Below are 27938 nucleotides of genomic sequence, written 5' to 3' on the forward strand. Positions count from 1 at the left end.
GCCTTTCCTTGTGCCCACTTTCCAAAACCCCTGGCCCACTCCTTTAGCTGTCAGAGACATGGGTTAAAGGTGTCACCAAGATGGCTTAGAAGGAAAATTGCTTTTTTTCTCTGCAAGACTGGCAACCAGAGTTCAATCACAGGATCCCTCTGTAGAAAAGAGAACTGACCCATGAAAATTGACCTCTGATCTCCATATGTGCACTGGAGCTCACATACTCATTTGCACTCATAAACACACACACACACACACACACACACACACACATACACACACACACTAAAATGATTAAAATAAAAATAAAGACGTCAAGAGGTCCATCCCATCCAAATTTGTGTCTGTGGTGCAGACTAATACCCTGCTCTAACAGGAGCAGCATTTGGTAGATCAAGAGACATCAAGGCATCTTGAACAAATTCCTTAGGCTGCTGGGAAGAAAAAAAGTTTTTGGCCTGCAATAAAGTGTATGATAATATGGTGGGATCTACTGAAGGACTTTTTTTTTTTTTTCATTTCTCAGTCGTTTGTATAAAGGTTACATGAAAAAATTCAGACCCAGAGTCTTACCTGGGACGGAGGTGCTGATTGATTTGAGCTGGTTATTGTACTGTTTGTTGCTTGATGCCCTGGAATCCCCATCTGCCTTGGATCTGGTTATAAATGAGTAACCTTACACCAGCTTTCCCACCTCAGGGCCCTACTCTGGGTTACCTAGAAAGGCTGTTGTTGGTGCCCAGATGTTAATCAACTGAGCACATGCTCAAAGTTGTTGCAAAGAAGGCCTTTTTAATATCACCTTCCTCCGGTTTCAGAATTACGTGCGTGTTGAGCTAACCCAAACATAATTGCCTTCCTGAGCACATGCCATAGAACTTTCCATATGCACTACAGGGTTTTAGGCTATCAATCACCACACTGCTGAGTAATTCATGGCTACTTTTCGATGCGTATTTAAAATCAGGCTTTGTCTCCCACCCTTCCCTTGGTTGTGACTTCCAAATCTGTAGTCTTAATCTTCCAACACTGTCAGTGCAGACCAACAGTAAGCACATGCGGGGATCAATCAAATGACAAAGAGGCAGTTATCAGTCTTGACCAAGTGTAAAATGTACTCATTCAGTGTACTGAGAAGCATGGCCCTCTGGGAAAGCGGAGGTGGCCCTGAGGCAGGGACTTCACCCTGACCCTGGAAGGAGCTGTGATTTAGGGGGTGGAATGAATGTAGGGTTGAAAACACTGAGGCTTGTGGCAGTTTGCCAGGTTCAGTTCTGGAGTGAGGAAGACAAGAAATCTACAAGCACTCCCCTGAACTAGGCTAAAAAAAAATCATCTAGGAAAAGTAATTCTGCCACTTCTTAATGCACTTCTACCCCTTAGACCCATTCTCCGGCTTTAGTAAGTAAGCACCAGAGTCAAGCCTTTTGGCATCTGAAGGGCTATTGGAGGGATGGTGAGGTCTGACCCAATGTTGAAGGACTCCCTTTCTCTTATTTTGAGCACAAGCCCCCTTTTAACAACAGCTAAAGATCCCCAGGCTTTGATAGGGAAACTGAGGCATTAAGAATGAGTTGTTTCATACTTGTTGTAATGGAATCTCGGCACCACTTTGGACCTTCTGACATGCAGCCTCTCCTTGTAAGCACTATTAGCAATGATGAGACGTCAGCAGAGCAAGCAGAGCTTAAAAGTCTTTAAATTGTCAGGTTATCAAAGACTGTGGTAGCTGAGGGCCAATAACTATACAAATAGACAGAACGTTCTGCTGAGCCAGTGAATGAATGAGAGGTGATGAAGAGAGCCAGGAGTGTGTGTACAACAGGTAGGAGTGTGCATGGATGTGTGTGTGTGTGTGTGTGTGTGTGTAAAAAGCACTGATTATGGGGGGGGAAGTAATAAGGGCTGGTTTGATGGCACAGAGGATAAAATCCTTGCCTTTCAAGAATAAGACCCAGGTTCAATTTCCAGAATCATATAAAACAAATGTGGGTGTAGTGGTGTGGTGTGTACTTGTGATCCCAGCACTGGGGAGGCAGGGACAGGCAGATCCCAGGAACTCACTAACAAACCGGTTTCATAAAGTCCAGGAGTTAGGCCTAAATAACACGTGTCTATCTGTCCATGGTGATTTATTGACTATTCTTGGTTCAGGGATTTTTGAGCAGTAGAAACTCAGCTCTACCCTAAACCTTTCTCTTAACACTGTCCTTAAGCATAGTGACAGTGTTGAGTTCTTCCCAGTAAAGCAGCTGTGGTTTCCCAGGGCTGGAGAGGAGCCCTACAGTCCCACCCTACTCCCAACATCTCATAGAGTTTCCTCACAGCAAGGGCCTTGACCCTTATCTCTTGTCCTGTAATGTGGAATGCAATCCCCAAAACTGTAAAATATTAAACAGATTGCAAAAATGAGTAACAGGCTGAAAAAAAAAATAGACTGAACCAAATGTAAAGGACTTCAAAAGCAGTCTTTGATTAATGTTGGCTACTTTTCAACCACAAATTCAAAGATACAGGAGGCCCAGCCAGCAGTGGAATGCAATCCCACTAGAGACCAAACCAGGTAAGCTGACCTTGTGACACAGGGACAGCTCAGCCTGGGACAGACACCTGCCTGGGACAGAGGCCCCAGGTAGAAGAGACCCACTTAGAGAGACAGAGCAGCCTCTGAACAAAGGGCAGTGCTATATTGAGTACAAGCTGATGCTCCTCTGTGAAGAAAAAAACAGTGATGTAAACTCAGCAAACTAGCCAATACTGAGAGTACAATGGACTCCATGGATGTGACTTCTTAGTATATTAGGAATGAAAGGGAACAGTCTAATCTCTATCACGAGGGTTCTCGACTCCAGGGTCATGAACAAATATCCGGGAGAACTCAAGAGGTTTGCAGGAAAGAAATGTTAATATAGATAACTGTGTTGATTGCTTCTGCAGCCAGAATCTACTCAGCAGGTAGAGATCAGAGAAACTCACAAGTACTTAGCTTTTTCCTGAGAGAGGCAGAGCATGTCCCTGGCCTCCAAACTACGCTGCCCTGAGTTGAGTCTGCACAAGACTTAGCAGACCCAACGGCAGATGCTTCATGAATGCCTTTCAGAAATGTGAGAAGTAATACTTCATCTTGTTTCAGCCCCTACAGCTGAACCAACCACACCCATCGGGAACCCAGTGGACGAGTGTGACGATGACCAGGCCAACTGCCACAGTGGCACAGGTGATGACTTCCAGCTCACAGGTGCAGAGCCCACCTCATCCCACCATTGTGTCTCGTCAGTCCGTGTTCTGTGTATGTGCTTGTCACTCATAGTGGTTGGTGGCAGGGTGCTGGCGGGGCCATTGGAGAATAGAAGCTAGCCACCCTACGTGTGACTTCCTCATGCTACCCACAGGTCCTGCCGAGAGGCTGCAGCTGTGTTCAGTTCATCTTCAGGCACCCCCTCCATGGTAACATTCATGCCACCCATCCCCACCCACGGGCTGTAAAGTGTTGACTTTTCTTTCCTAATGAGGATAAAATTGTTTGAGTGGAGACTTTATGCAACAAATTGATTAAATTAGACTTCTAATTTCAATGCAGCTTTTAAGACAGGATTTTGTAAATTGCTTTATATTGAAATTTACTAAGACAGAATTACCTGTGACTTCACATCAGCCCTGGCTGGCAGATGCCTCAGATGGGGTTGCACGGTGCCTTGGGGCTTATCTGGTGTTGCTTCCACACCATTCAAAACCACAAAAGCTATGAAGAAACCTTTCTATACACTCAGATATCATAGGAAATTAAGCAAATAGGGAAATGAGATTGCCTATTTGAAAACTGGTCCAGGCACTAAAATTCATACCCTGTTTTTGCAAAAAGTATAACAGGATCACTAGGACTAATTTAGACAGAAAAATATGATATTTGTTTTATTTTGTATATGTATGTGCTTGTGTATGCATGCACATGTGTGTGCTTGTGAGAGTCAGAGGTTAGCATTTAATGTCTTCCTCAATTTGTTGCTTTTTATTTTTAGAGACAGAGTTCTCTCACTAAACTTGAGACTCCCCAGTTTGGCTAGACTGGCTGACTGAGCTCTAGGGGGCTGCCTCTCTCTATGTGCCCAACACTATGGTTAAAACATGTACTTCAGCTCCCAAATTTGTGTTTAAAAAGCCTGCTTTACTTTTTATTGCATACCATATAAAAATCAACTGCATTGAATTCAAACAGACGAGGGCATTCAGAGGCTGAGGGGACCCAAAGTCCTCCCTGGCCCCTTTGAGAGGCCATACTATTCCTAGACAGTTGTGGTTTAACACATGTGGGTGGAGCCTGAAACATGCTTGTTTGGGGGAGGGGGCGGGTCTTCAGAGCTGTGCTGGGCCTTTGTGCTCCACCCTGCTGGGAAGGTGTTGCTGACAATAGCAAAGAGTAGGAGAGTACCTGTAGTGTTGTGGTGCAGGGAGTCTGTGATGCAGGCAGCTAGCAGGTAGTCTCCTGTGGTGGCTGCCATTGGCTGGGGACTAGGAAGTCATGCTAGACCTGGTATCCATCTCAGAACACATACACACACACACAGTTGTGCTTGGGCATAGTGGCCATAGAGGGATGGACAGGAGTCGACTCAGCTTTGCCCTGGCCAGCTGCTGTTGTTCACTGCTTCCCAGGAACACAGAGGATAGGGATCCCTCTGGGGAGAAAAGCTGGCACTGACATAGATAGGGGTCTGGTCCTCAGTGAGCAGCGTACCTAGCTGCTAGAGGCCAGAACAGCAAGAGCAGGTTCTGCTGTTGTCCTTTATACAGACACAGGCTGACGTTACAAAAATAGAGATGCCCGTGGGCCTGACTTGCACTAGATGCTCAGGCCTTCTAGTAAGTGACCAGTGGGTTGGGCCTGTCACTCCAGCTTCCTTTTCTTTCTTCTCATTTCAGCCTTTTCTTTGGGGCTTCACGCCCCTAACTTTTTGTGTGGGTACTGGGGATCAAGGTTCTTAGGCTAATGAGCAAGTGATTTACTGAATTGTCTTCCCAAGTCTCTTCACCCACAGCCCTCATAATGAATTTTCATGAGCAAAATTGAAGGTGTTACCATGTAATTTTCTGATACTGCAAGACTGATGGCACATTACATATTACACATTAATTACACGTTACACGTTACACGTTACGCGTTACGTGTTACACGTTACACATTACACATTACAGCTGAAATCTAGAGAATGTCCCTTGATTCGTTTCCAATTACTTCAAAAATCTCTCCTCTGGAAGAGGGAAAGAGCTCCATGCTCCAGGGTAAAGTCCAAGGTTAAAAGGATTAAAAAAAAAAATCAGCCCATAAATGTAGCACAGCTAACTAGAATTTTTATATTTAAATCCCACCCTCTTGGAACTGTGGCCCTCCAAATTTCCAAGACAATCACTTATTACATTGTTGGGGCTGTCAATGCAAATCTTAAACATAACAAAGTAGACACAAGCCACAAAAACTTATTCCAATTAATGCAGAGGCATTTTTACATCAGACGATAAGATCTGTGGCCAATATAGAAAACAGAGTTCCATCCCCAAGCCAGGTCCCAGACCATCTTCCCAGAGTTGCCCGTAAGCCAACTATCCCAAGGCTCAGGGTTTTGTGGGCCCAACACAGCATCAGTGAAGTCTGTTGTGAAAAGGAAGCATTTCAGTGTCACAGCACACATTTGAATGGCCCTCTGTAGAGAGCCCCTCTGCTTGTGAGCCCTGGAGTGGTCGGTTAATATTGATTAGTAACAAAGGCTCAGATTCACTCCTCATATCCGAACAAATGGCCTTCTTGGTTCTTTTTTTTTTTTACATTAGTTCATGACTGAGGCAACTGAAACTGGATCCTTCGAATGAATAGGGCAGGCCTGTTAGCCTGGAGCAAAGCACGTATGAGGCGAGCTGTGCACCCCAGAAAATGTGTCATTCAGAGTGGGAACAGTGCCAGCCCTTGAGAGGACCTACAGTGCTGAAATGCTTTCTTCAGCAAGGGAAAAAAATTCTTAATTTTATATAAGTTACCATGGCAAGAAAGAAAATAGTTATTTTCTTAGGCTAGTATGTCTCAACAATTCTAAAAATCTCTGCCCACACTAAGAACCTCAAGGGCTGGTCATGCCCACAGCCCACTGAGAACACATAATCTTATTCATTCTCATTCTTCAGTGTCATTAGTTAATTAAAGTGTGTGTGTGTGTGTGTGTGTGCGCGCGCGCGCGCGCGCGCGCGTGCGTGCGGGCGACTGTTTCCTAGAAAAAGCAGTGCCCACATAAAATTATTTGTGAAAATCCAATTAAGCCTACTGACACAAGTACCTTTCATCTGTAAAACACACCCTCCAAGCTTACCCTTGCCCCAAGCAACTTTTTACACACAAAACACACGCCTCCTGAACTCACACCTGACCCAAGTAGAATTCTACATGTAAAAACACACACACACACACACACACACACACACACACACACACACACACACACACACACTTCCTCAGCTTACCTAGCGCAAGAACCTCTAAACCCCTCGAATCTGTAGGCCGTGACCCCTTTGGCAATCCTATCTCCAAAAATACTTACATGACAATTCAAAACAGTTATGAAGTAGCAACGAAAATTAATTTATGGCTGGGGTCACCACAACATGAGGAACTACATTGAAAGGTCACAGCACTAGCAGGGTTGATAGCCAGTTATCTGGAGTCACCCTTTTGGCTAATTGTGACAGGCTTTATAGCCAGAACGATCAAATTTGAGCGTCCAGGAGCTTTCTCACTTGAACCCTGAGAGCAGGGCATGTGGGAAGAAGGCCAGCTCTCTCTTGAGCAGTGCTTGTCCCAGTCAGCACATTGAGAGTCTATTCAAATTCTCCCGGGTGGCATGTCTGGACACAGAGGGACACCAGTACTCCAGGGAATGCTACCACTCACAAGTGATGGTGCTATTTAGGTGAACTGTGGCCTGTGGTAGAGCTGGAGAGCTTGTGTCTTTATCCTTTCTGGCCAAAGTTAAGATTCACTCCTGTAGTTGCTCAACCTCAAAACCTTTTCAAAGGCAATGGGAGGTGAAATTTCACCTTGAGTTGTGTGGACCCAACAGTGGAATTCAGCTTGTAATGAAACTGATCGTGCGTATCAGATATGGAAGCGAGTGTTCACCTTGAATCTTTCTCCCCTCAGACGGCTAGCGACAGTGTGCTAATGTACTCTGGCCTCGCTCCAACCCCTCCATCAGAAACTCACCTTCTTAAGTCTCAGTGTGCGTAGTCCCTTCTTTCTAGTGCCCATCTCACTGAGGCCATGCACGTGCAACCCTCCTTCAGCTAGTGGGACATCGTAGTTAGCATAAAGGGTTAGCTCAGAAACCTCTAGATGTTCCAAAATGTTGCAGCTCTCTAATGCGCGTCAGCACATTTAATGTTAGCTCTGGTCTGTGGAGCTGTAGGAAAGGACGTCACAAATTTGCATGAAGTGGGGCTGCTGGGCAGAACTCAACTGCGGCACCTTAGGGTCGTGGGCAGCACCCCTACAATAAGGCGCAGCCCACCCATGCCCCTACCCTGAGTAGGCCAGAGTTTGTACTCTGGGATAACGATCAGTTCCTTGGGGCTAGAGAGATGACTTAGCAGACAATGTGCTTACTACACAGTCATGAAGAACTGAGCTCAGCTCCTAGAGTCCACTCAGAAAGTCAGACCTGGCAGTGTGTGACCTGTAACCCCAGTGCTGCAGAGGCAGAGGCAGGGACCCCTGTGCTCACTGGCCAGTCAACTCGGCCAAAGCATGCGCTCTAGGATCAGGAAGAGGCTCTATCTCAGAAATAAAATGGACAGTTCTAGAGACGGCTCAGGGGCTAAGAGCTTGTATAAAATCTGAGTTTGGGTCCCAGCACCCGTGTCTGGCAACTTACAATGGCCTGTAACGTAGCTCTAGGGGACCCCATGCCATGCCCTCTGGCTCCCACAAGCAAGCAAGCGCATGCACACACAAAGTGTCCTGGCATTTAAAATACACATAATTTAAAATAAAGTGGAGCTCAATTGAAAAAGACACTCAGTGTTTGCCTCTGGCTCCCGCACCATATCTATACCTATGTGCACAGTAACACAGAAGATCCGGTCTCTGCAACCAGAGTCTGTGTGGCAAATACACTGAAGGAGAGTGGTTTCCTTAAGCCCCTGAGTAAAAAGCAGCACACCACTGTTTCCCAGACCCAGTAAGTCAAAGAGTCATCTGAAAAGCTCTGGAAAATAATTTATTTCAAGGCCTTTCCTTGCAGAGATTCTGTTCCCACTGAGGTCCCAGAGGGGATAAAAAGAGAGGAAACTGCAGTGAGTAATCAGGGCTATTCTTATGGTGGGGCAAGTTTGAGAACACTATTTAGGGGCCTGGGGATGACTCAGTAGAGTTACTGCTACAGGAGAATGAGGTATCGTGGCATGTGAGCCCAGCACTGGCGAGGCAGAGATGGGAGGGTCCCTCGCTCCGGCTTGATGGCCAGCCAGTACGGCCTAAGCAGCAAGCCCTGGGTCTCAGTGACAGACCCTCTCTCAGTAACCCAAGGTAGGAGTGACATCTGAGATTAACCTCTGGCTTCTGTACACTGGAGCACACGCATGTGTACATGTGTATGTACCTTCATATGCATGACAGACACGTGCACACACACACACACACACACACACACACACACACACACACACACACACGAGTGAGAGAGCACTACCTATAGCAGCCTACAGTGATGATGAAAGAGAATCCATGCAGAAGAGAAGTTAAAGTCTGCAAAAAGCAGACTTTCCAAGGAAGTCCCGGCCTGAATGAAATCAGCCAGCACTCACCTAACTACTGTCCAACTCTCAGCTCTCTTCTGAAGAAGCGTTTTTCTCTTTAGCCTTCACATACCTTCCACACTTCTACAAACCATACATTTGATCTTGGGAAAAAAAAAAAAAAAAAACAGCTGTGCCAGAGGAAAGAATGAAAAAGGAAGGACCACAGCCATCCACTTTAAGCCTATAGTTAAAAAAACAAAAAACCTTGTGGGGCCTGACCTCATGACTTCCCTGAAGGCACATTTCTCAACACTGGAAATTGTTGGAAGCTTCAAGGTGTAGGTCAAGTTTAATACTTAAGTCAGTGAGGAAGGGTAGACGCCCTAGCCTTTCACTGTTGACACTGAATGCTGCTTTATAGCCTTAGAACAAAGTCCTTGACCCACCACACACCACCACCACCATGCCTTCTGGATATTTTATGAGGAAGTGTGACAGGATATGTGGTACACTTAAAAAGTTGCTATAGGAAGGGCTGGAGAGATGGCTCAGCAGTAAAGGGCACTGACTGCTCTTCCAGAGGACCCGGGTTCAAATCCCAGCTCCCTCATGGCAGCTCACAACTGTCTGTAACTCCAAGATTTGACATTCGCACATAGACATACATGCAGGTAAAATACCAATGCACATAAAATAAAGATACATAAAAAATTTAAATGATACAAGAGTTTTCATTACCACCACCACTAAAAAAAGAAATGCAAGGCAATGCATTTACTAGTTAGCCCAATTTCACTACTGTGTGTGTGTGTGCGTGTGTGTGATACTGTGCACTGTAGACAGAGACAATGTTTATTTGTTCATTTAAAAATCTAAATAAATGTATGACTTGGTTTTTATTTTAAGTGATATAGTTAGAGCTGGGACTTTGGGTCGGTTGGTAAAGGGCTTCCTCACAAACCTTGAGGACCTGAAGTCAGCTCCTAGAACCCACACACAAAAAAAGCTGAGCATAGGAGCAACAAGCTTGTAGTCCAGTGTTAGAGGAGGGTGTCCCTGGGATGCAATAGCCAACCAGCCAGCCAGTCTACTGTGTCACCCTGTTTCAAAGGAGGTAAGTAATATCCCTGAGCACGACACGTCAGATTGTCCCCTGGCATCCGCGTGCACATGCCCCTACACACTGAGGCTTGTGAATCTGCACACACATGTAAACAGACACAAAATGTTCATTAAAATTAAAACAATTTTATAGTAATGTTGTTTGAATTTGATATTGTGGTAGACCAAGAATCAGTCAAATGTGATTGGTCCTGGCAGGAACTAAAGTAAGAGTCTTCTGTGGGGAGTGTGTAAATACGCGTGCTTGTCACGTCGCCTCTGTTTCCTTATTTCCATATGCCACTGCTCTTATTTTTCAGGAGGCACCACTGTCCTGGCCACAGAGAAGCCAACCGTTGTAGACAGCACCATCCAATCAGGTATCAAAATCTAAGGTGTCTAGATCCCATGCACCCCTTCCAACCCCACTCCCAAAGTGGCATCACTGAGCTTTCCGGCTTCGGTTGCTCTAGAGACGGAGGAGAGCAGGAAAGCTGTGAAAGCCACATGCTTTTGATCCCCAGTAAGTCCCAGTGAACAAGGTTCCCTTCCTCATCAGTCATTGCTGAATGACAAGTCCCAGCTACCCCCCCCCCCCGGGAACTGAGAGACATACTTTGTTTAATTGCAGCACAGCTCTGATGTGGCCTGTGTTTGCAAACTAGAAGGAGGAAATCTCACAAGCCACAGCCTAACTATTTATTTTCATCACCATTCTGCAAAACCAAGAGGCGCAAAGTTTGTCTGTTGCGCCTGCCACAGAGTTGGCAGTTGTACAACGCTTACAGTGAGTGTGCCATGAGACTGGCTCAGGAAACCAAGGTTTACACTGTGCCTGGGCAGAGAAGCACCCTGGGAGCAGTCTCCCCCCATCCCCTTATCCTCTAGCTCAGAGGAAACCCAAGAACTCTGTATGCCCAACAGTGCGGGTTATCAAAGGCTGCCCTCTTTTGTTTTCTGTTAGTACTCTGTAACTGTCTCCCCCAAAGACTCACATGAAGGGAAGCAGTTGTATAAGCAACCAGAGGGTTTTTTTATAAATACTTTGGAGTTAATCATTAGAGGAAGGTGAGAGGGTCAGCTTTCCAGATTCTTCCATTTCCTTTATTGAAGTTCACCCAGCCTTGGCCTCTGAAGTCATTTATTAATGGACCGTGTGGCGTGTATCAATGTTTCCTCCACACTGTGACTGCCTCAGAGAGGACTAGAAAGGGCTGTCCTAATTAGCATGCTTCCTTAAAGGCCCTGTCACCATTGACCTGGTTAAACTGAAAGGCAAACTTCTGTGGAACTTTACCCCAGTTTTCTGGAGCTCAGCTGACAAAATGCTTGTTCCCACGTAGCCTAAAACTCCTCAGACATTAGGCAGAGGAACAGTCAGCTAAATCCCCCAAATGCTGTGTTCCTGCTTATACCTTTCTAGGTTATAACTTGATTTTGGGGGCTGTAGCCTGACATGTTTCTAGGCTGTGAGCCCAGGCCCTAGAAGCTATCCTCAACAGGTCATTCAAACAAACAGGTAATGGTGACAAGCAGAGAAAAACAATGTATTCAATGTAGATATACGGTGAAGAAGTCCAGAGACCCTGAACTCCATCTTAGACATTCTAACATGGGATTTATGTTTAAATAGAGGGCAAGAAGTTTGCCATCAGCACTGTGTGAAGTCTTCCCAGAGACCAAGTTCTCCCTCTGGCTGGCACAGGCTGCAGCCTTCCTCCTCCCAGGATGAGAGTCATGGGGAACTTCCAACCTAGCCTTAAAAGTCTGATGCAAAGGGAAGGGCACATGTGTCTCCTTGCAAGTATTTTACCAGGGTATTACAAGGAGGAAAGCCCTGGTTGTATCCTGAGTGGGGCTTCTCTGGAATGGCACTGTGGGACTGTGGCTCCCAGTATTCCCCCTAGATTCAGGAAGAGGACAAAGTGAATAAGTGAAGTTCTGATGACGTCAAGTGTGTTTCAACTGATCTTCTGGTTCTCTTGTGAGAGGGGCTAGAACCACCCTGAAGCAGTGAGCACCCTTGTTTCACTCATCCCTCTTCTCAGCTATTAAAAGAGCATAGGTATCCTTGAAAAGAATGAGAGTGAAGGTCATGGTGGTGCGCTTGTTTTCCACAGGACCTCTGGGTCATTCTTGCGAAGGTCTTATAAACAGGGGCCTGTCAGCCCTCTCTCGGGGTCTGCGGAAGTCAGGGCAGGTGTACAGAGCATGAGTCAGTAGGACTGTTGCTGTCACCATCTAGACGTGACTAGTTCAAACAGGCCGACCGATCATAGAGGTAGACAATGGGCATATGGCTGCTTGTTTATTCCATTGTCTGAGTTATGAGTCTGTCTCCACCTCCTCACTGGAGGGTCATGAACTGTGTGACCTTCTGGTTAGCTCACTACATGGACCTCACAGGGACTTCCAGAGAAAAGTTCAGCTGAAGGTTAAGCTGGCCACACCTAAACCTTGATGCACACACTTCACAGGTGACAGCAGACTCCAGAAAATTCTATTTTCCTGAGCAGTTACAAACTAAGCAGAATCTTAAGATTCCATCTTAAGGGCTGAAGGGATATCACAGTGAGTAAATGCAAGCTTGAGGAACACATAGAAAACAGGTTATATGGAGCATGAGAGAGGGTGGAGACAGGCAGATCCAAGTGGCTCTCTGGCTAGTAGGCCTAGCCTACTTGGCCAGTTTCCAGCCCCAGTGAGAGCCTATCACAAGAAACAAGATGTATGTTGCCTGAAGAATGACATCTGAGATTGTCCCACACACACACACACATGCACGCACGCACACACACACAAACATATATATGCACACATGCACACAAAAACAGACAAGAGGATGGGGAGATTTCATCTTGAGGGTTTTAATCCATATAATAAACTCAGCAAGAATGCAATATCCATAGACTGCCTAGGTTGTCATCAGAGGCATAAAAGGCCATTGACGCTTGGGCAGAAAGTTCCAAGACCTCTGTTTAATGCAGTTCTCTTTGCAAAGGACTTTCACCCTCTGAGGGTCTTTTCACATCCCAGCAGCAGCTCACAGTATGTTGGTGACTTACGGTCCTGTGGGCTTCTGTCCTTATTTGGACTTTAGGACCAGCTGATGACTAAGCGGTGATCATGCTAGACAGGGGCCTTGACTTGAAAATTAGGTCCTTGCTTACATCCTGTGCTTAATGACTCAACTGCGGGCAAGACCGTTTCGGCAGCACAGCTGGCACTTGCTCACAGAGACCATAAATTGTTTTAAGTTCAGAATATTGTTTCCTGCTATTTTTAAGAAGGGATTTAGTCCAATTATTACCATTGCATTTAATGAGAACTGTGCACAACTCCAGGGTCTAGGTAATAATTTTAAAACTTAGCTGTCAGTGTCCCTATATCTTTGCATCTTTCCTGCACTTGACTTCCTTCTCTCCCTCCCTCCCTCTTTGCTGCTTCTTTCCTGATCCCTCTGCAGTTTTCTTTTTCCCTCCATAAATGTCTGTTGATACTTTGAATGTTCAGTCACCTTTGTATCCAGGTTTGAATTGTCTGCACTGAGCTACACACTCTGCAATCCAGATCCCTGCCCTTCTAAAATGCATTGATTTTTTAAAAAATGAATTAGATGGTGATAAATTATTAAAGCAAGACAAGAAGACAAGGGGATAATACAGTGTAAAGGTGGGTCCCCTAATTAAATTCTAGGGCTGGCCAGGCCACTGGGGGATAAAAGTGGGCTGCTACCCGCTGAGGAGAAGACAAGTATGAAGAACATCTTTCTCTTTGTCCTAGTCATTGCCAAAACACCACGTTCATACGCTTTATGATGTCATCAAAATGTTAGCCAACATAATGCGCAGTGGGATTTTTCTGGACTAGAGAACAAATTTTATGTGTTGGCAAAGTAGATGGAACCAAAGCCATGTGTTATGAAGGCTTTCTGCCCTCTTGCATATTTTACAAAGCAGACTAAAGCAAAAAGAAAAAAAACGTCCAAACCTCACACTTTCACATCAACATTTCCTACCATGAAGTTACACAACAGTACATTCCAGGGCAAGGCTGTTGACCATGCCATCTGCAAAAGTCAGTTTTGCTCCCCAAGGGCCGTAACTTCAGGAGAGATTTTTGAGCCTTATAAAGTCCCACTTAATGCTTCAATATCTTGCACATGAAAAACTCCTCTCCTTTGACACTTGAACTGACCTTTTGCACTAGCTGAGCATGTGCACAATACACATGTCACATGACCAACTTCTCTGTTGGAACCAGCTCTGCCCACCCTTTGGGTGGTCACGTTACCTCTTTATTATTATTAATATGGTTAGTTCCTTCCAAAATATGACATTAGCACTTGAAAAGAATTCATTGAAAACCAAAACATGCAAAGTAAATCATCCTTATCTATTTAATAAATCTTCCTATTAAAATCCCTCCCTCTATTGTTAATGGGAGGATGGGCACTGGAGAGGACAGGAAGAGCAATTGAAAGACTTTGTGTTAAACACTTGGGCAAATTAAATAAATGCTCAAAAGGAGACGTGGTCTTTGCCTGACCCTAAGACAGCCCATAATAGCAGGCTTTCCTGTATTTTACACAAGTCTTTTGAGAGACTTGAGACTCCACTTCAGTTGGGCAGACACCCTTGATGCGGCTCTATCTGACTCAATACTGCCATCTTGTGGACTGCTAATCTCAGGCTTGCTCTACGTGGGCACAGGGACGCTCAAAGACCTCAACTTTGGAATTGTCTTGAGCCTCTGCTGAAGCCTCCCCAAACAAAACCCCACTATCACTGATTTTTTTTCTGTTCAGTACTTCCAAACTGGAGGCCCCTTCAGACAACTGGGCAGAGTAAAAAAAAAAAAAAAAAAGGCTTCGGGGTCAAGGCCAGACACCTCCCTACAAACACATTTATGCTTTCAGCTTCCAAAGGAAGCAGTTGGAAAAAAAAATTTTTTTTTTTTTTTTTTTTTTTTTGGTTTTTCGAGACAGGGTTTCTCTGTGTAGCCTTGGCCATCCTGGACTCACTTTGTAGACCAGGCTGGCCTCGAACTCATAGCGATCCGCCTGCCTCTGCCTCCCGAGTGCTGGGAGTAAAGGCGTGCACCACCACGCCCCCGGCTGGAAAAAAATTTTTTTAAGTATTTCTAAAGGGTGGATGTTTAAATGAGTTTGGGCTTTATGTGACCTCAAATCGAGGTTTTAAGTGGAATGAACAATTTATATACAAATTTAGAAATTCACAAAAAGAATAAAAAGACGTATTCTGAAGTTGAACTCCTGGAAAGCACGGAAGAAGGAAACTAATCTCAGCTAAACACTTCAGTTGCTCCTTCCTGACACGAGGCTCGGACCATCAGCTGGTGTGGTGTGAAGGGAGTTCCAGGGCCAGGCTTGCTGCCAAGCCACATCTCGGCTTCGGAGGCTAACAGAGAATCTCTAATAAGCTTCCTTTCATTGATGGATATCAAGTTTTTTGGTTCATCCTCAATAAGATTACCTTTCATATTGACTACTGTGCAGACAGAGAAAATGCCACTGTTGTCCTGTATACCTTGGAAAGTAGCCTTCCTGGAAATCTTACATAAACCCAGTCTGATGGGCAATCCATAATCTTTTAAAAGATGGACCAAGAATATGGTAATAGTAAATGTGGCTTTGCAAACATTGTAACTTGTTCGTGCATCTGTTAGTTTCTTGGTAATCCTGGATCTTGTGGATTTCCCATAGTTTTAGAACAAATACGGAATTATCTTTTTTTTTTTTAATTTCCCAAGAGAGTATTAATGGGCTTTCTGACCCAGTGTCTGTCTGTCCTTCTCCACTAAAGATTTCTCGACGTACGGATTTAACTGCGAGTTTGGCTGGGGCTCTCACAAGACATTCTGCCATTGGGAACACGACAGCCGTGCACAGCTCAAGTGGAGTGTGCTGACGAGCAAGACAGGGCCCATTCAGGACCACACAGGTAAGAGTGCCACCACGGCTCTACGCTGGGCACATCTTCAGTTACCAGGGACAGCTCCTGACAGCTGTTGCTTTATGGGTGATAAGTAATACTGGAGGCATTTATTGGTGTTTCTGTTTCTGGAATTTTCAAGGTTGTTGTTTTTTTTGTTGTTGTTTTGTTTTTTTTTTGTTGTTGTTGTTTTGTTTTTTCCCCTTAGTGGAGAGCAGCTTGGAGCAGGAATAGGAATCCGTATTGAGTCTGGCTACTGGTTTGGCCTCCCTCAAAACCAAAATGAGCAAGGATGGGAAAGCCATGCTTAGTTTAACCAAGGTCAACGTTAGACATATTCAATGAACTCAAGCTCATAGTTTACCTAAACTTCTACACAGGACAACTTTAACCATTTTTCAGTAGAAGGGAACAAAACATCTTAAAAACCAGGCATGGCATGCGCCTGCAACCCTAGCACTCCGGAGGGGCAAACAGGAGGATCAGAAGTTCAAGGTCATCATGACTATGTAATGAGTTTAATGAGTTCCAGGCTAGCGGTGCACAGGCAGCACTCTGCACGAGCATGCTCCCCAGGGATCTCTGCACCCCAGGCTCTGCACCAGGGCATGACCAGGCCCACTCCATCATGCTGGTGCTTGCTCTCTCTCCCCCTGAAGCAGAGACAGAACAATGTGGGGTGAGACCCTTTCAGGAGACGTCTTGCAACCTGTACCATTTCCTCTACGCTCCAAACTCCAGCTCTCAAACCCATATCCTCCTTCTGTGAGGTGCTGCTGCAAGGAGAATGAGTGCAGAGGGCTGATTCAGTGTGTTCCTTCCCACCACATCCTGGTTTCTTTATCCTGTAGGAGGTTCTTACACAGAGCCAGCAACATTCTGACTCGAGCGCAAGCGTGCGCACACACATGCACACAGGCGCACACACACACACACACGCATGCACACAGGCGCGTACACACACACACACACACACGCATGCACACAGGCATGTACACACACATGCACGCACACAGGCACACACACACGCATGCACACAGGCGCGTACACACACACACACACACACACACACACGCATGCACACAGGCATGTACACACACATGCACGCACACAGGCACACACACACGCATGCACACAGGCATGTACACACACACATACACACACACGCGCCCATGCACACAGGTGTGTACACACACCACCACCACCACACCACACCGCACCTCACCACACTCCTGACTATATTCAGTACTGGCCCATCAAAAGACTCCTAAGTTGAGTATTTAGGGTGCAGAAGGACCCTAAGTTGTCACATGCCAGCCTTGGTGGGTACCTGGCTTCTGGGCTTCCAGATGGGTAGAAGGCACCCCACCCCTTTCCAATTCAGCCCTTCGCTTCTCTGTGGTGAATGTAATCACAAAGTAAGCCGAAGAGGCCCCTTTCTGCCACGGCTACTCCTTTCCTAATGAGAGTGACAAGGAAATTGGATAAAATTGGACTCCTTCAATTCCGAGACACTTTCCATTGAATCTTAAGACAAGCGGTTTTAGAAAACTTAAAATACTTTGACTGTAACTGGCACTGTACACATAGATGGCATCAGATTAACTAAATGCAATTAGCTGAGATGAAGGCAGTAATGGTGGGAAAATGGATGCAAAGTGAAGTGAAATGGCTCAGTAGGGCCTGACATTCAAAGAGGGTGAAAAGCTATGTTAGCCAGAAACAAAAGCTAAAAGGCTCGCAGAAGTAGAGTGCTAATTGAGAAAATGAAGAGATAGTTCCCGACCCAGAGTCTGATAGGATGTCTGAAAGGGGAAACACTGACGCTTTTTGCCTTGGAGGACCAGGAGTACATTTCTTGGATGCACAGTAGATAAAGAAGTGTGATTCCTTCAGACTATGCGGCTCCTTTGTTCTCCCAGCCGCTGAGGCTGACTGGCAGCTGGCTCGGCCTTAACTAGAAAGAGCCTCCCACTACACAAGAGAAACGGGGTCATCTGGGAGAGGTAGTCATGGCCGGCGTGGAAAAGCCAAGAACGTGTTAACAAGGGACTGTCTAGATGAAAAGAGCTCCCGCCTGCTAACTCTCGTGAACTTGGGTACTCGCCGGATATTCACTTTCTTTTCTTTTTTTTCTTTCTTTCTTTCTTTTTTTTTTTTTTTTTTTTTTTTTTTTTTTTTTTTTTTTAAGACAAGGACTCACTCAAGCCAGAGCTGGCCTTAACTTCGCACTTTTAGCTGATGATAACTTTGAATTTCTAATCTTCCTGCCTCTACCTTGAAGTGCTACGGTTACAGGCATGCAATACCACACCCAAGTTTATATGGTGCTGGAGAATGGACCCAGGGCTTTGTGCAGGCAAGCACTGTACAAACTGAACTATAGCCCCAACCCTGAGCTTTCTGGTAGTATTTGGAAGCTAGGCACAATGGTGCTTACTGGAATCCCAGTCGTCAGCGTGAGAACACAAGTTCAAGGCCAGTCCAGGCGGCATAGTGAACCCGTCTTAAAAACAATGATAATGATATTTGGTACTCTGCAAATTGGATGTTAAAGCATTTTAAAATTATTAATGCTTCATTAAAATTCCTAATTTTGAATGTAAAGGAACCCCCACTGGGTGTTATGCCCTTGACTGTAGGAATGGATGTGCATACCTCTTTGTAAGCAATTCCAGTTTCTTCCCTTTGTTCACTGAGCAAATGTTGTTTGAGCAGGTTATTTACCCAGCAGCTGCTGTGCTCAGCACTGGAAATATAGGTACAATTGGCTCCCATATTAAATGGCACAACATTTGCATAAAGCCTACCTACATTCACCTCTAGACAAAAGATTTCCATTTTAATTATACTACCTAATTTTGGTACTTTTTCAGATGGACATAATTTGGATTGTTTTCCATCTGAAACTGGTGGGATTTGAAAGCTTGAAACTTACCAACACAGATGGTACATTGACTGCATCATCTTGTCCAAAGGACTTGAGCATGGACTTTTTTTTTTAACCCATAATGCTGAGGGAGGCTAAGGAGGAGGGCCTGGTGTCCATTCTCAGGTGGAAACCATCACAGTATGGCTGGATGGGTGGCCAGTGTCAGAGGCATGCAGTAAGGGCAAAGAGAACCCGTGGAGACCAGAGAGATGGTTCTACAGTCAAGTGCCTGTCATACAAACGTAAGGACCTAAATTCAGAACTCCAGCACCCACATAAAAGCCAGGCATGGCCTTGTGCACCTGTAATCCCACTGTTAGGGGACTAGAGGGTCTTTGGGGCTGATGGTCAGCCTCCAACCAAATCAGCAGAGACTCAGGCTTCATTGAGAGACCCTATCTTAAAACAAGATGGAGAAATGATTGAAGAATGCCCAGTATTCACTTATGCCTACACACACACACACACACACACACACACACGCACACCCGCCCATGCACACACATAGACTCATATGTAATTATAACTCAGGAGGTCAGAGGAAATTTCTCTGAGAGATAGAACCAGTGCATAGTTGGGATGAAGGCTTCGTGTGCAGCAGTTAGACTAGTGGCAGAAGTGTGGGCCCCATAATTCCGTTTCTTCCCTTCAGCATTCTCACTTTGGTCTTTTCCCAAAGGGTCAATCAAGAAGCAGGCACGGGAGAGAAGTGGGTTTTCCCTGTGGATCTCAGTGGGCCAACCTGCCACTCACTGAGGCAATGATATTGTCACAAAGACAGGCACCGGGTCTTGGCAGCCCGGCAGGATTATAGACACCCAGCACTACAGAGTCAGCAGGCACTGAGGGTACACTCCCAGGGATAGCGAGAGATGTCCTGCAGCCTCTCGCACACATCTGGAGCAGTGATCCTTATGGATCCACTCACTGACTTAATAAGAGCCGCCTACAGAGACACTTAGACACTACTGAGACCAAGCATGAGGGCATGCCCACACATGCACAGTGGAAAGCCACCTCACAATTTACAAGCCTGTGGGCCAGCAAAGGAAGCACCCAGCTGCCCTCTGTGACCTGAGCATCACATTACATTTCCAGTTACATCAGGTGAAGTGTGGCCCACAAGTTGTGTGTTTAGACCAGGTGGAAGCAAGAACAAATGTTCCCACTGGGGGTGATTAAAGCAGAGCCAACTGCAAGTCCTCATGGCACCACAAATGTCGCCATTGCCAAAACAGCATGTTCAAATGAGCCTCAGAAATGCAGACTTGCTTCTCCTTGGGCCAGAAGCAAACAGAAGCAGCTTGCAGGTGAGAATCAAACTCTTGGCCAAAGTTGAGAAATCGATAGACCATTAAACCTAAACCAAAGGGAAAATAACAATTTCTAAAGATATTTAAGGATTGATGAAATGGCTCAGTCAAGGGGGGGTGGGAGTGCTTGCTTTGTAAACCCAAGGTTATAAATTCAATCCCTCAAATCCATGTTTTTTTTTTTAAAGGTGAGGTGGCATGGACATATTTTCCTAGCATAGAGACAGGTGTTTCCTGGAAGCTTGCTGGCCAGCCAGACTGTACTATTTGTGGAGTTGTAAGCTGTTGAGACTCTGTCTCAAAAACCAAAGTGATTAGTACCTGAAGAATAATGCCCAAAGCTGCCCTCTGCCTTCTACATGCACAGTATGAGGTCCCACACACGGGCATGCATTCAACTATAGAAGTGTGTGCACACATGCGTGTGTGTACACACAAATACACATGTGCATACATGCACAGACACAGCCCCCCGTCTCTCTGTCTCTTTGTCTCTCTGTCTCTCTCTCTCTCTCTCTCTCTCTCTCTCTCTCTCTCTCTCTCTCTCTCTCTCTCTCTTTCTCTCTCTCTCACACACACACACACACACAAAATCACTTGGAAAAGTGAAATAGCAACAAGCCACATTAAACAGCCAACAGGTTTGCAACAAGAGGACAGTGATCAACATCTCAGCTGATACCCAGGGTATCTGAGCATCCATGGATGTGCTGAAACCTTTTAAAGCCAGACACTTTCCTCAAAGGCTGGAGACAGACGATGCTTAAAGTCTACTTTTGATAATATGAAGACAGATATAATTTGTAGCCTGGATCCCTGTGATACTATGATCCTGATAAACAGTACCCAGAGTCCATTCAAAGCCTCTTAGAGGAGAGCTACCAGTGCCTATGCAGTTCCCAATGACTACATCTGCTCTTCCCACTGGCTGCTTGGGTTTTTGGCCCCAACCCAGGAGAATGTTTTTATGGATAGTACCTCACAGGAGAGAGAGAAAAGAGAGCTGTGGATTTGGCTGATCTCCCTGACACAGAGTTTTGCCTCAGCAGGAGATGGCAACTTCATTTATTCCCAAGCTGATGAAAATCAGAAGGGCAAAGTAGCCCGCCTGGTGAGCCCCGTGGTCTATTCCCAGGGTTCTGCCCACTGCATGACCTTCTGGTACCACATGTCCGGCTCTCATGTTGGAACGCTGAGGGTCAAACTGCGCTACCAGAAGCCAGAGGAATACGACCAGCTGGTCTGGATGGTGGTTGGGCACCAAGGAGACCACTGGAAGGAAGGACGTGTCTTGCTGCACAAATCTCTGAAACTGTATCAGGTAAGAACCCTTCCACAAATGGAGGGCTGAGGCTTCGGGACGCTGGGATAATGTGTGGGGTTGTTCACCACCCTGAACAGCTGCCTCTGTGGTATTTGTCTTGGTGACATATCTCACTGTCTCTTAGATGACAGCAGGACAAAGGGAAAATTCTCCATTATAACCCATTTCTAAGATGGCACAGATACTGTCCCTCTCATTCAAATATTTTCTAAAGTTTCTTATGAAAAATGAATGTGGGGAGAGGTTTGAATCATCTCTGCCACTGATAGGAAGAATGGTTAACTCCGTGTGTCTATATGCAATCTCATTTGCTTAACTTTGTGCAATGTCATGAATGTAATTTGCAAGCAGTCTCATGAGTTTATGCCAAAGCTTCAACTGAGAGAGTGTTTATAAACATTGGTGTGTTGAAGACAGAACTTAAACATATTGTGGAAACCACCTCCTTTTTTTCAGGTTATTTTTGAAGGTGAAATTGGAAAGGGAAACCTTGGTGGGATCGCTGTGGATGACATCAGTATTAACAAACACATTTCTCAGGAGGATTGTGCAAGTAAGGATGGGCTTTGGCTGGGAATGAATAAAATCCTTTGCACTGGCAGGATTCTTAGCCTGTGGATGGACTTTGCCTTGTCATTTAGATTAAATTCGCATGCAGGCAGGGCATAAAAGTGGGGCAGTTCATCTTCATTTACTTCCTCCTTTAACCTAGTCACTTAGAAAGTCTGATTGATGCCTCCAGAGTCTAAAGACTGTAGCTTAGAAGTCGTCATATCTGGCATAGGGAGACATTCTGATGGGGGGTAGAACACACAGACGTATCAGAGTGTGGAAACAAAACAGCGGGCCTTCAAACATGTGGAGCACAGAGAATTTAATTACGATTACGTTGTCAGTGAAGTCACAGACACATTTGTTATGGTAGTATAAAGAAGTCGATGCTTCTGGCTCTGCCACCGGCTGGCATGGCAGGTAATGGCTGCTCATCCATCTGCCTAACAGGTTGTCATGATGGCCTTGTGTTGTCCACACATGAAAGTCAGACACAGAAATCTGATTCATATTCCCCAGTTCTTAATCCATAATTACAAATATCATCACTAATGACAATGTAATAGCACAGTAATTAGTCTTAGGCTCCAGTTGCTACACTGAAACTTTTGTTACACGTCATTACATAATAGGCTGTTAATTATAACAGAACAGGAAGAGCCTGCTGGGCAAATCAAAGACAAAGGCGGCCTGTTAGCGGCAATAGGGTTTGGTCATTTCCACAACTTACAAGTCTTTTATTATATAAGACATTGAATATATGTAATCCTTAAAGGGGAAATGATTTGATACCATCATTTGAAGAAACTGAAAAAAGAACAACAGTAAATAATGGTCTGGTTTTTCATTCTATGTTAGAAAACCTCTTCAATGCCATCCTACCCAGTTTAATAGTTCAGATGACATTGTTTTTGCAAATTTCTCATTGCTGTGGTTATCTGGCTTTGAATGGGTATTTCCTAGAGTTAACACAGTATGTGCAATACTGTATTTCTGTCCCAAATAGAGACTAAGAAGGGGGATGTTTCAGGGTTAGAAAAGCAAATCTCATGAATGAAAACAAAGAAATAAACTCAGTTCAGGCCAATAAGTTCTTCTGGCTATGTACTGTATGCAGAGCAATGTGCCACCTAGTCCATTGCATTAGTGGACGTTGGTCTTGTAAACTTCTTCGTTAATGCTTTTGCCTACTTATATGTACCAATAAAAGGTGGTCTAAAAGGGCTGGTGAGATAGCAAGCTAGGACTCAGGCACAGGAACATAAGTAATCTCAGCACTGGGGAGGCGGTCACAGGAGGACCCCTGCCAATCTACCTGAATCAAGTTCAAGAAGAGATCGCATCTCAAAAAACTTAGATGAAAAGAAACTGAGAAATGACACTTGATGGCCTTTGCATGCATATTTGCACAATTATATAGTTATTCACTAAATATATATTATTGAACAATCTAGCCTTAGATGCTACTAGTACCTGCTACAGATGAACCATTCATTTGTACAAGTTTACCAAAGTGCTTATTATGTGTTACACGAGATTTTAAATTCTGGGATACAGGACTTAGGACTCTACCCAATCTTGAGGCTCCACTTTTTCCATTGAATGTTATTTTATTTCTGATAAGGCACGAGAAGAAGTTTCCTGGCTCAAAGAGCCATTGTGCTGTTTCAAAAGCCAATTTAGCACCAATAGTAGAGAGCAGCTATTAGCGTGCTACGGCCTCGGTAATGGGTCCGTTCCCACTTGAGATCCTTGTTTTCATCAGCAGTCCGCATTCCACATGTGGAAACGTGTCCCTCTGCCCTTCACAGTGACTTAGCAGCTTTTCCAAGCCAAGGAAAGGAACGCTCTGCAGTCCGAACTATGGAAGCCCAGCAGGGGGTTGGAGGTTTCTATACACTGTGTGTGTGGGGTTGGAGGTTTCTATACACTGTGTGTGTGGGGTTGGAGGTTTCTATACACTGTGTGTGCCAAATCTGTCCTATTTCATTCGTAGTTTAACCATCTCTTTTCGTTTTATTTGCCCCGGGCAGAACCAACAGACCTGGATAAAAAGAACACAGAAATTAAAATTGATGAGACAGGTAAAGTCATCTTACTGATCAATGTCTTTTAATTTCTTATGGTTTTTGTTGTTGTAAAGAAATGTCTCTGGAATCCTAGTACACTAGTGTATCCAGGCAGTTCAGATAAAATGAGTCCCTGAGCTTAAGCGAGTGGGTGTGGATTGGGTCTCCATCTGTCCCTAGCTGCCTAGGGGAGTTGGGGGTGACACTGAGCCTGCACTCCCGGGAGTGGGTATGCCCTGTTTTTCCATGCCTGAGCTATGTCAAAGAAACAAAATCATAAAGTCTGGGATGACATTGAGGACAGGACTTAGTAAGGAACTACTTTACTCCCACTTGACAGGCTTTGGGACTGAAACATAAGTAGCAATCTCACATCAGGGTAGCCTGCTATGTTTGATTAGCTCTAAAATGCATGGTTTGGGTTAGCACTTCTCGGTGCTGGGATGTAAGACATGGCATCAGAGCTAAATTCTGGAAGCTTCCAAACCTTCTGGCCAGCATTGCTGACAGCGAGCATGGGGCAACATTGCCACTGGAAATATGACCCTACTCTAAGCAGAGTCGGTCACGAGCTGACAAAAATAATAAACACAGCTCTGTGCTGTTGCAGATATTAACATATTGCCAAGTCCACAAAGCTGTAAACTTTATTAGAAGTTGTTTCAAAACAATCTTTCATCAAGGGATGGAGTATTAATGTGCCCCCAAGGCTTGTTTCCCCCTGTTTAGGGACTCCCGTCTCATAGTTTTAGTTTTTGCTGATTGGAATCTCAGTTGATCAGAGCACCATTAAGTAAACACCACACAAGCTGCCCATTAGCATTTCAGCCCTGCTCCTAGCACCAGGTAATTAGGCTCAATGCTCCCATGCTAATAACTTCTCATGTTCCACTCTAAAGCAAACACATCCCCAGTGACTCCTTTGCAGAGCAGCGTGACGGTCTCCAGTAACACTACCAGGGTGGTGAAGACACTGATTATTAAATGTCTTCTGTTTGGCACAACACAACACTGTTTCTCCATCCATGCCGGCTGCCCTTTCTGCATGACAGGGGTGGGCATTAACTTACTCAGGGAAAAAGTCTCTTTCAGTGTTACTAGCATAATCTTGGGGTTAAGAGGTGTTCATGGTTTTCTGTGTATGAACCCCATGGGGACACTAGGAACAGCATCCCATAATAGCATCCTATTGGGCCTGCCTGGGAGGTCAGGCAGATGTCAAGAGAATGTTTAAATCCACTCATTGAACGCACTAGTTACCTGTGTGACCAAGATTTGACAAAACTCCATGCCTGCACATCCAAGGCTGAGGATGTAGCTCAGCTGGTGGGATGCTTGCCTGGCATGCACAAGCTTTGGGTTTACTCTACAGCAACATATGTATTAGGCGTGGTGGTGCGTGCCTACAATCTGGACATCGAGGCATTGAGGATCCACAATGCAAGGTCATCCCCTGCTCTATGGAGAGTTCAAGGCCAGCCTGGGCTGTTGAGGTCTCATTGTGACTATGTAGATGAGAGTTATAAACACATCTGTCAGTCTAGAGTGATTCAGTCAAGGTTGTGACAACCTTGGTGTCCATCGCCACATCCCACCACTATCACCTCCCACCCCTCCCCTCCCCGTGCACCAGAGCATACGGTGCCTCCTATATCTTCCCTTTTTCCTGACTTTCTGTCTACTTCCATGTAGCCTTTCAGCGTTCATGAGTAACCTTGTCTCCTCCCTTAGGGAGCACCCCAGGATATGAAGGGGAAGGGGAACACGACAAGAACATCTCCCGGAAGCCAGGCAACGTGCTAAAGACCCTGGACCCCATCCTGATCACCATCATAGCCATGAGTGCCCTGGGGGTGCTCCTGGGTGCAGTCTGTGGAGTTGTGCTGTACTGCGCCTGTTGGCACAACGGGATGTCGGAGAGAAACCTGTCTGCCCTGGAGAACTACAACTTTGAACTTGTGGATGGCGTGAAGTTGAAAAAAGATAAACTGAACCCACAGAGTAATTACTCGGAGGCATGAAGGCACGGAGCTGGAAGGAACACGGGAAGACTGAGGTGGGAGGTCAGTGGAGGTGCGGGGACTGTTGCTCTGCTTTCACTGTAAGCTGGGAAGGGCGTCTGTGACGCCATACCAGGCTTTTCTCAGGAGCTTCAAATGGGCGTCGCCTACAAACACAAGCAGGTGACTGGTGACAACAGGAATCGTGGACAGCCCACTTTCTTCTCTTGGTTTCATTTGGGTAATCAGAAGCCAGTTGAAACCAAGTGTGACTGACCTTAGGGTTCACCCTCTTACTCCCTTAACTCCCCCCTCCTTACCCTGTGGTGGATTCTTCTCAGAAATGGCAAAATCCAAGATGCTGGCACCAGGCGTTGTTCAGTGGGCCCTTTTGATGGACATGTGACCCGTAGCCCAGTGCCCAGAGCATATTAGCATAACCACGTTTCAGGGGACGCCAACATCCACCTTTGCATCGCTACCTGCAGCGAGCATAGGGAGAAAAAAAAAAAAAAACAGAATTAGACTATTTTATTTGCAAAGTACTGTGGCCTCAGTACCCATATAGCGTGTCAGCTCTGTTTACCAAGCAATATCGACAGATTTTCTTGATGTTTTTCCAGTGTTGTACTGAATCTCGTGTTTGTGACCTCCATTCAGAATACCATCCCATGCAGCCACCAAACCGCTGGCACCCGGGTGTCCCGCTGATGACCACCACTAAAGTCTTCGGCACTGGCTAGTCTTCGTCCTCTCAAGTGCCTTTTTGTTTGTACTGGTTCCTTGTGTCCCGTGGATGACCCACTCTGTTTCTGGTGAAAAACCCTTCTCTTCAATCAGACATGGTGGCCCACTGACTAAGAAGAAAGTATATTTTAGTGTGCTGCGCCAACCCCGGGAGGGCAAGGGCTCTGAAGACCTGGCAACAACGTGGCTTAATCGTTCTGCTTTTTTCTGGAGTTCAGTGTCCTGTCTCTTGACCCTTTGTATAAAGCTGCAATGTTCTCTCTCCTTGTTCTTTCCTATGGAATGTATTTTCAGATGTAAACTCTTGGCTCTTTCTCTCCTCCCTCTGTCCCTTTCCCACTCTTAGAACCGAAGCATTTGCCACTGTCGAGAAGGGACCTTGCAGCTTTAAACTGCTGGTGACGGCGAACAATTTTACTAGACTTTATGTTTTAAGATAATCAAGTAAGGGGAATTCCTAACTTTGTCCTCCAAAGTCTGACTTTGGGTTTCTTGTTAACTGGTTAAAGTGACAGTATCTTTTTTCCTAAGCCATGTGCCCATCCGTTGTGATCAGATTGCATTTAATCAGAGTCATAAATTGAAAGAGAAAAGAGTGAAACTGGCTTTCAGATGAGACCCACAGGAAGCACTGAATAAAATCCCCAAGTCTAAAACGACGTGAAAACTTTACATCCAAACCTACAAAGTGAACTCCAAGAACCTTCTTGTTCTGTTATTGGTCAGAGGACGGGAGTAAAAAGAACAGGTCATTTAAGAAATAAACAGTAAACCTGATGCCTGAGGTGAAACTATGTTAAAACCAGACAGAAGGGGTACATAAAATCAAAACAAATGTTTAGAACAATCTATTCATCAGAAACCCTGAAAAAATAATTTTGAGCAGGGGGAGAATATTTTTTTAAATTATTAAGTTCTTAAGAAAACAAAATCACATTATTACACTATGAAATGCAGTCAACTGCAGAAGGTTCTGCACAATAAGTAACCACATTGTCTCAGTTTTAAAAAGCAATGTTCATCTAGCTCGTTTTTAAACTTATTTTTAATTTATATTTTCACTTTACATCCAGATCGTAACCCCCTCCCTCCTCTCCTCCTTAAAATAAATTTTAATGAATTCTTCTAGAAACTTCCAATGGCTCGTAAAGAAAAAAAAAAAAAAAAAAAAGCC

At 45.1% G+C, this 27938-nt stretch overlaps 1 protein-coding gene across 3 annotated transcripts in view; it reads left to right on the forward strand.

Moving 5' to 3' along the window:
* Nrp1 (neuropilin 1) overlaps positions 1–27926 on the forward strand; it is a 146044-nt gene extending 118118 nt beyond the window's left edge. For 2 of the 3 annotated variants that reach the window (XM_051169250.1, XM_051169251.1), the window contains 7 exons: positions 3128–3232; positions 10194–10253; positions 15699–15836; positions 21122–21393; positions 21853–21949; positions 23982–24032; positions 25749–27926. In XM_051169250.1, the coding sequence (XP_051025207.1) occupies positions 3128–3232; positions 10194–10253; positions 15699–15836; positions 21122–21393; positions 21853–21949; positions 23982–24032; positions 25749–26038 (1013 nt within the window). In that variant the 3' untranslated portion in view covers positions 26039–27926. The remainder of the gene's footprint in view (positions 1–3127; positions 3233–10193; positions 10254–15698; positions 15837–21121; positions 21394–21852; positions 21950–23981; positions 24033–25748) is intronic. The other variant, XM_051169252.1, reaches the window with a different exon arrangement.
* The last annotated feature ends 12 nt before the right edge of the window (positions 27927–27938 follow it).

This window comes from Acomys russatus, chromosome 26 (genome assembly GCF_903995435.1).
Source record: "Acomys russatus chromosome 26, mAcoRus1.1, whole genome shotgun sequence".
Lineage (NCBI taxonomy): Eukaryota > Metazoa > Chordata > Mammalia > Rodentia > Muridae > Acomys > Acomys russatus.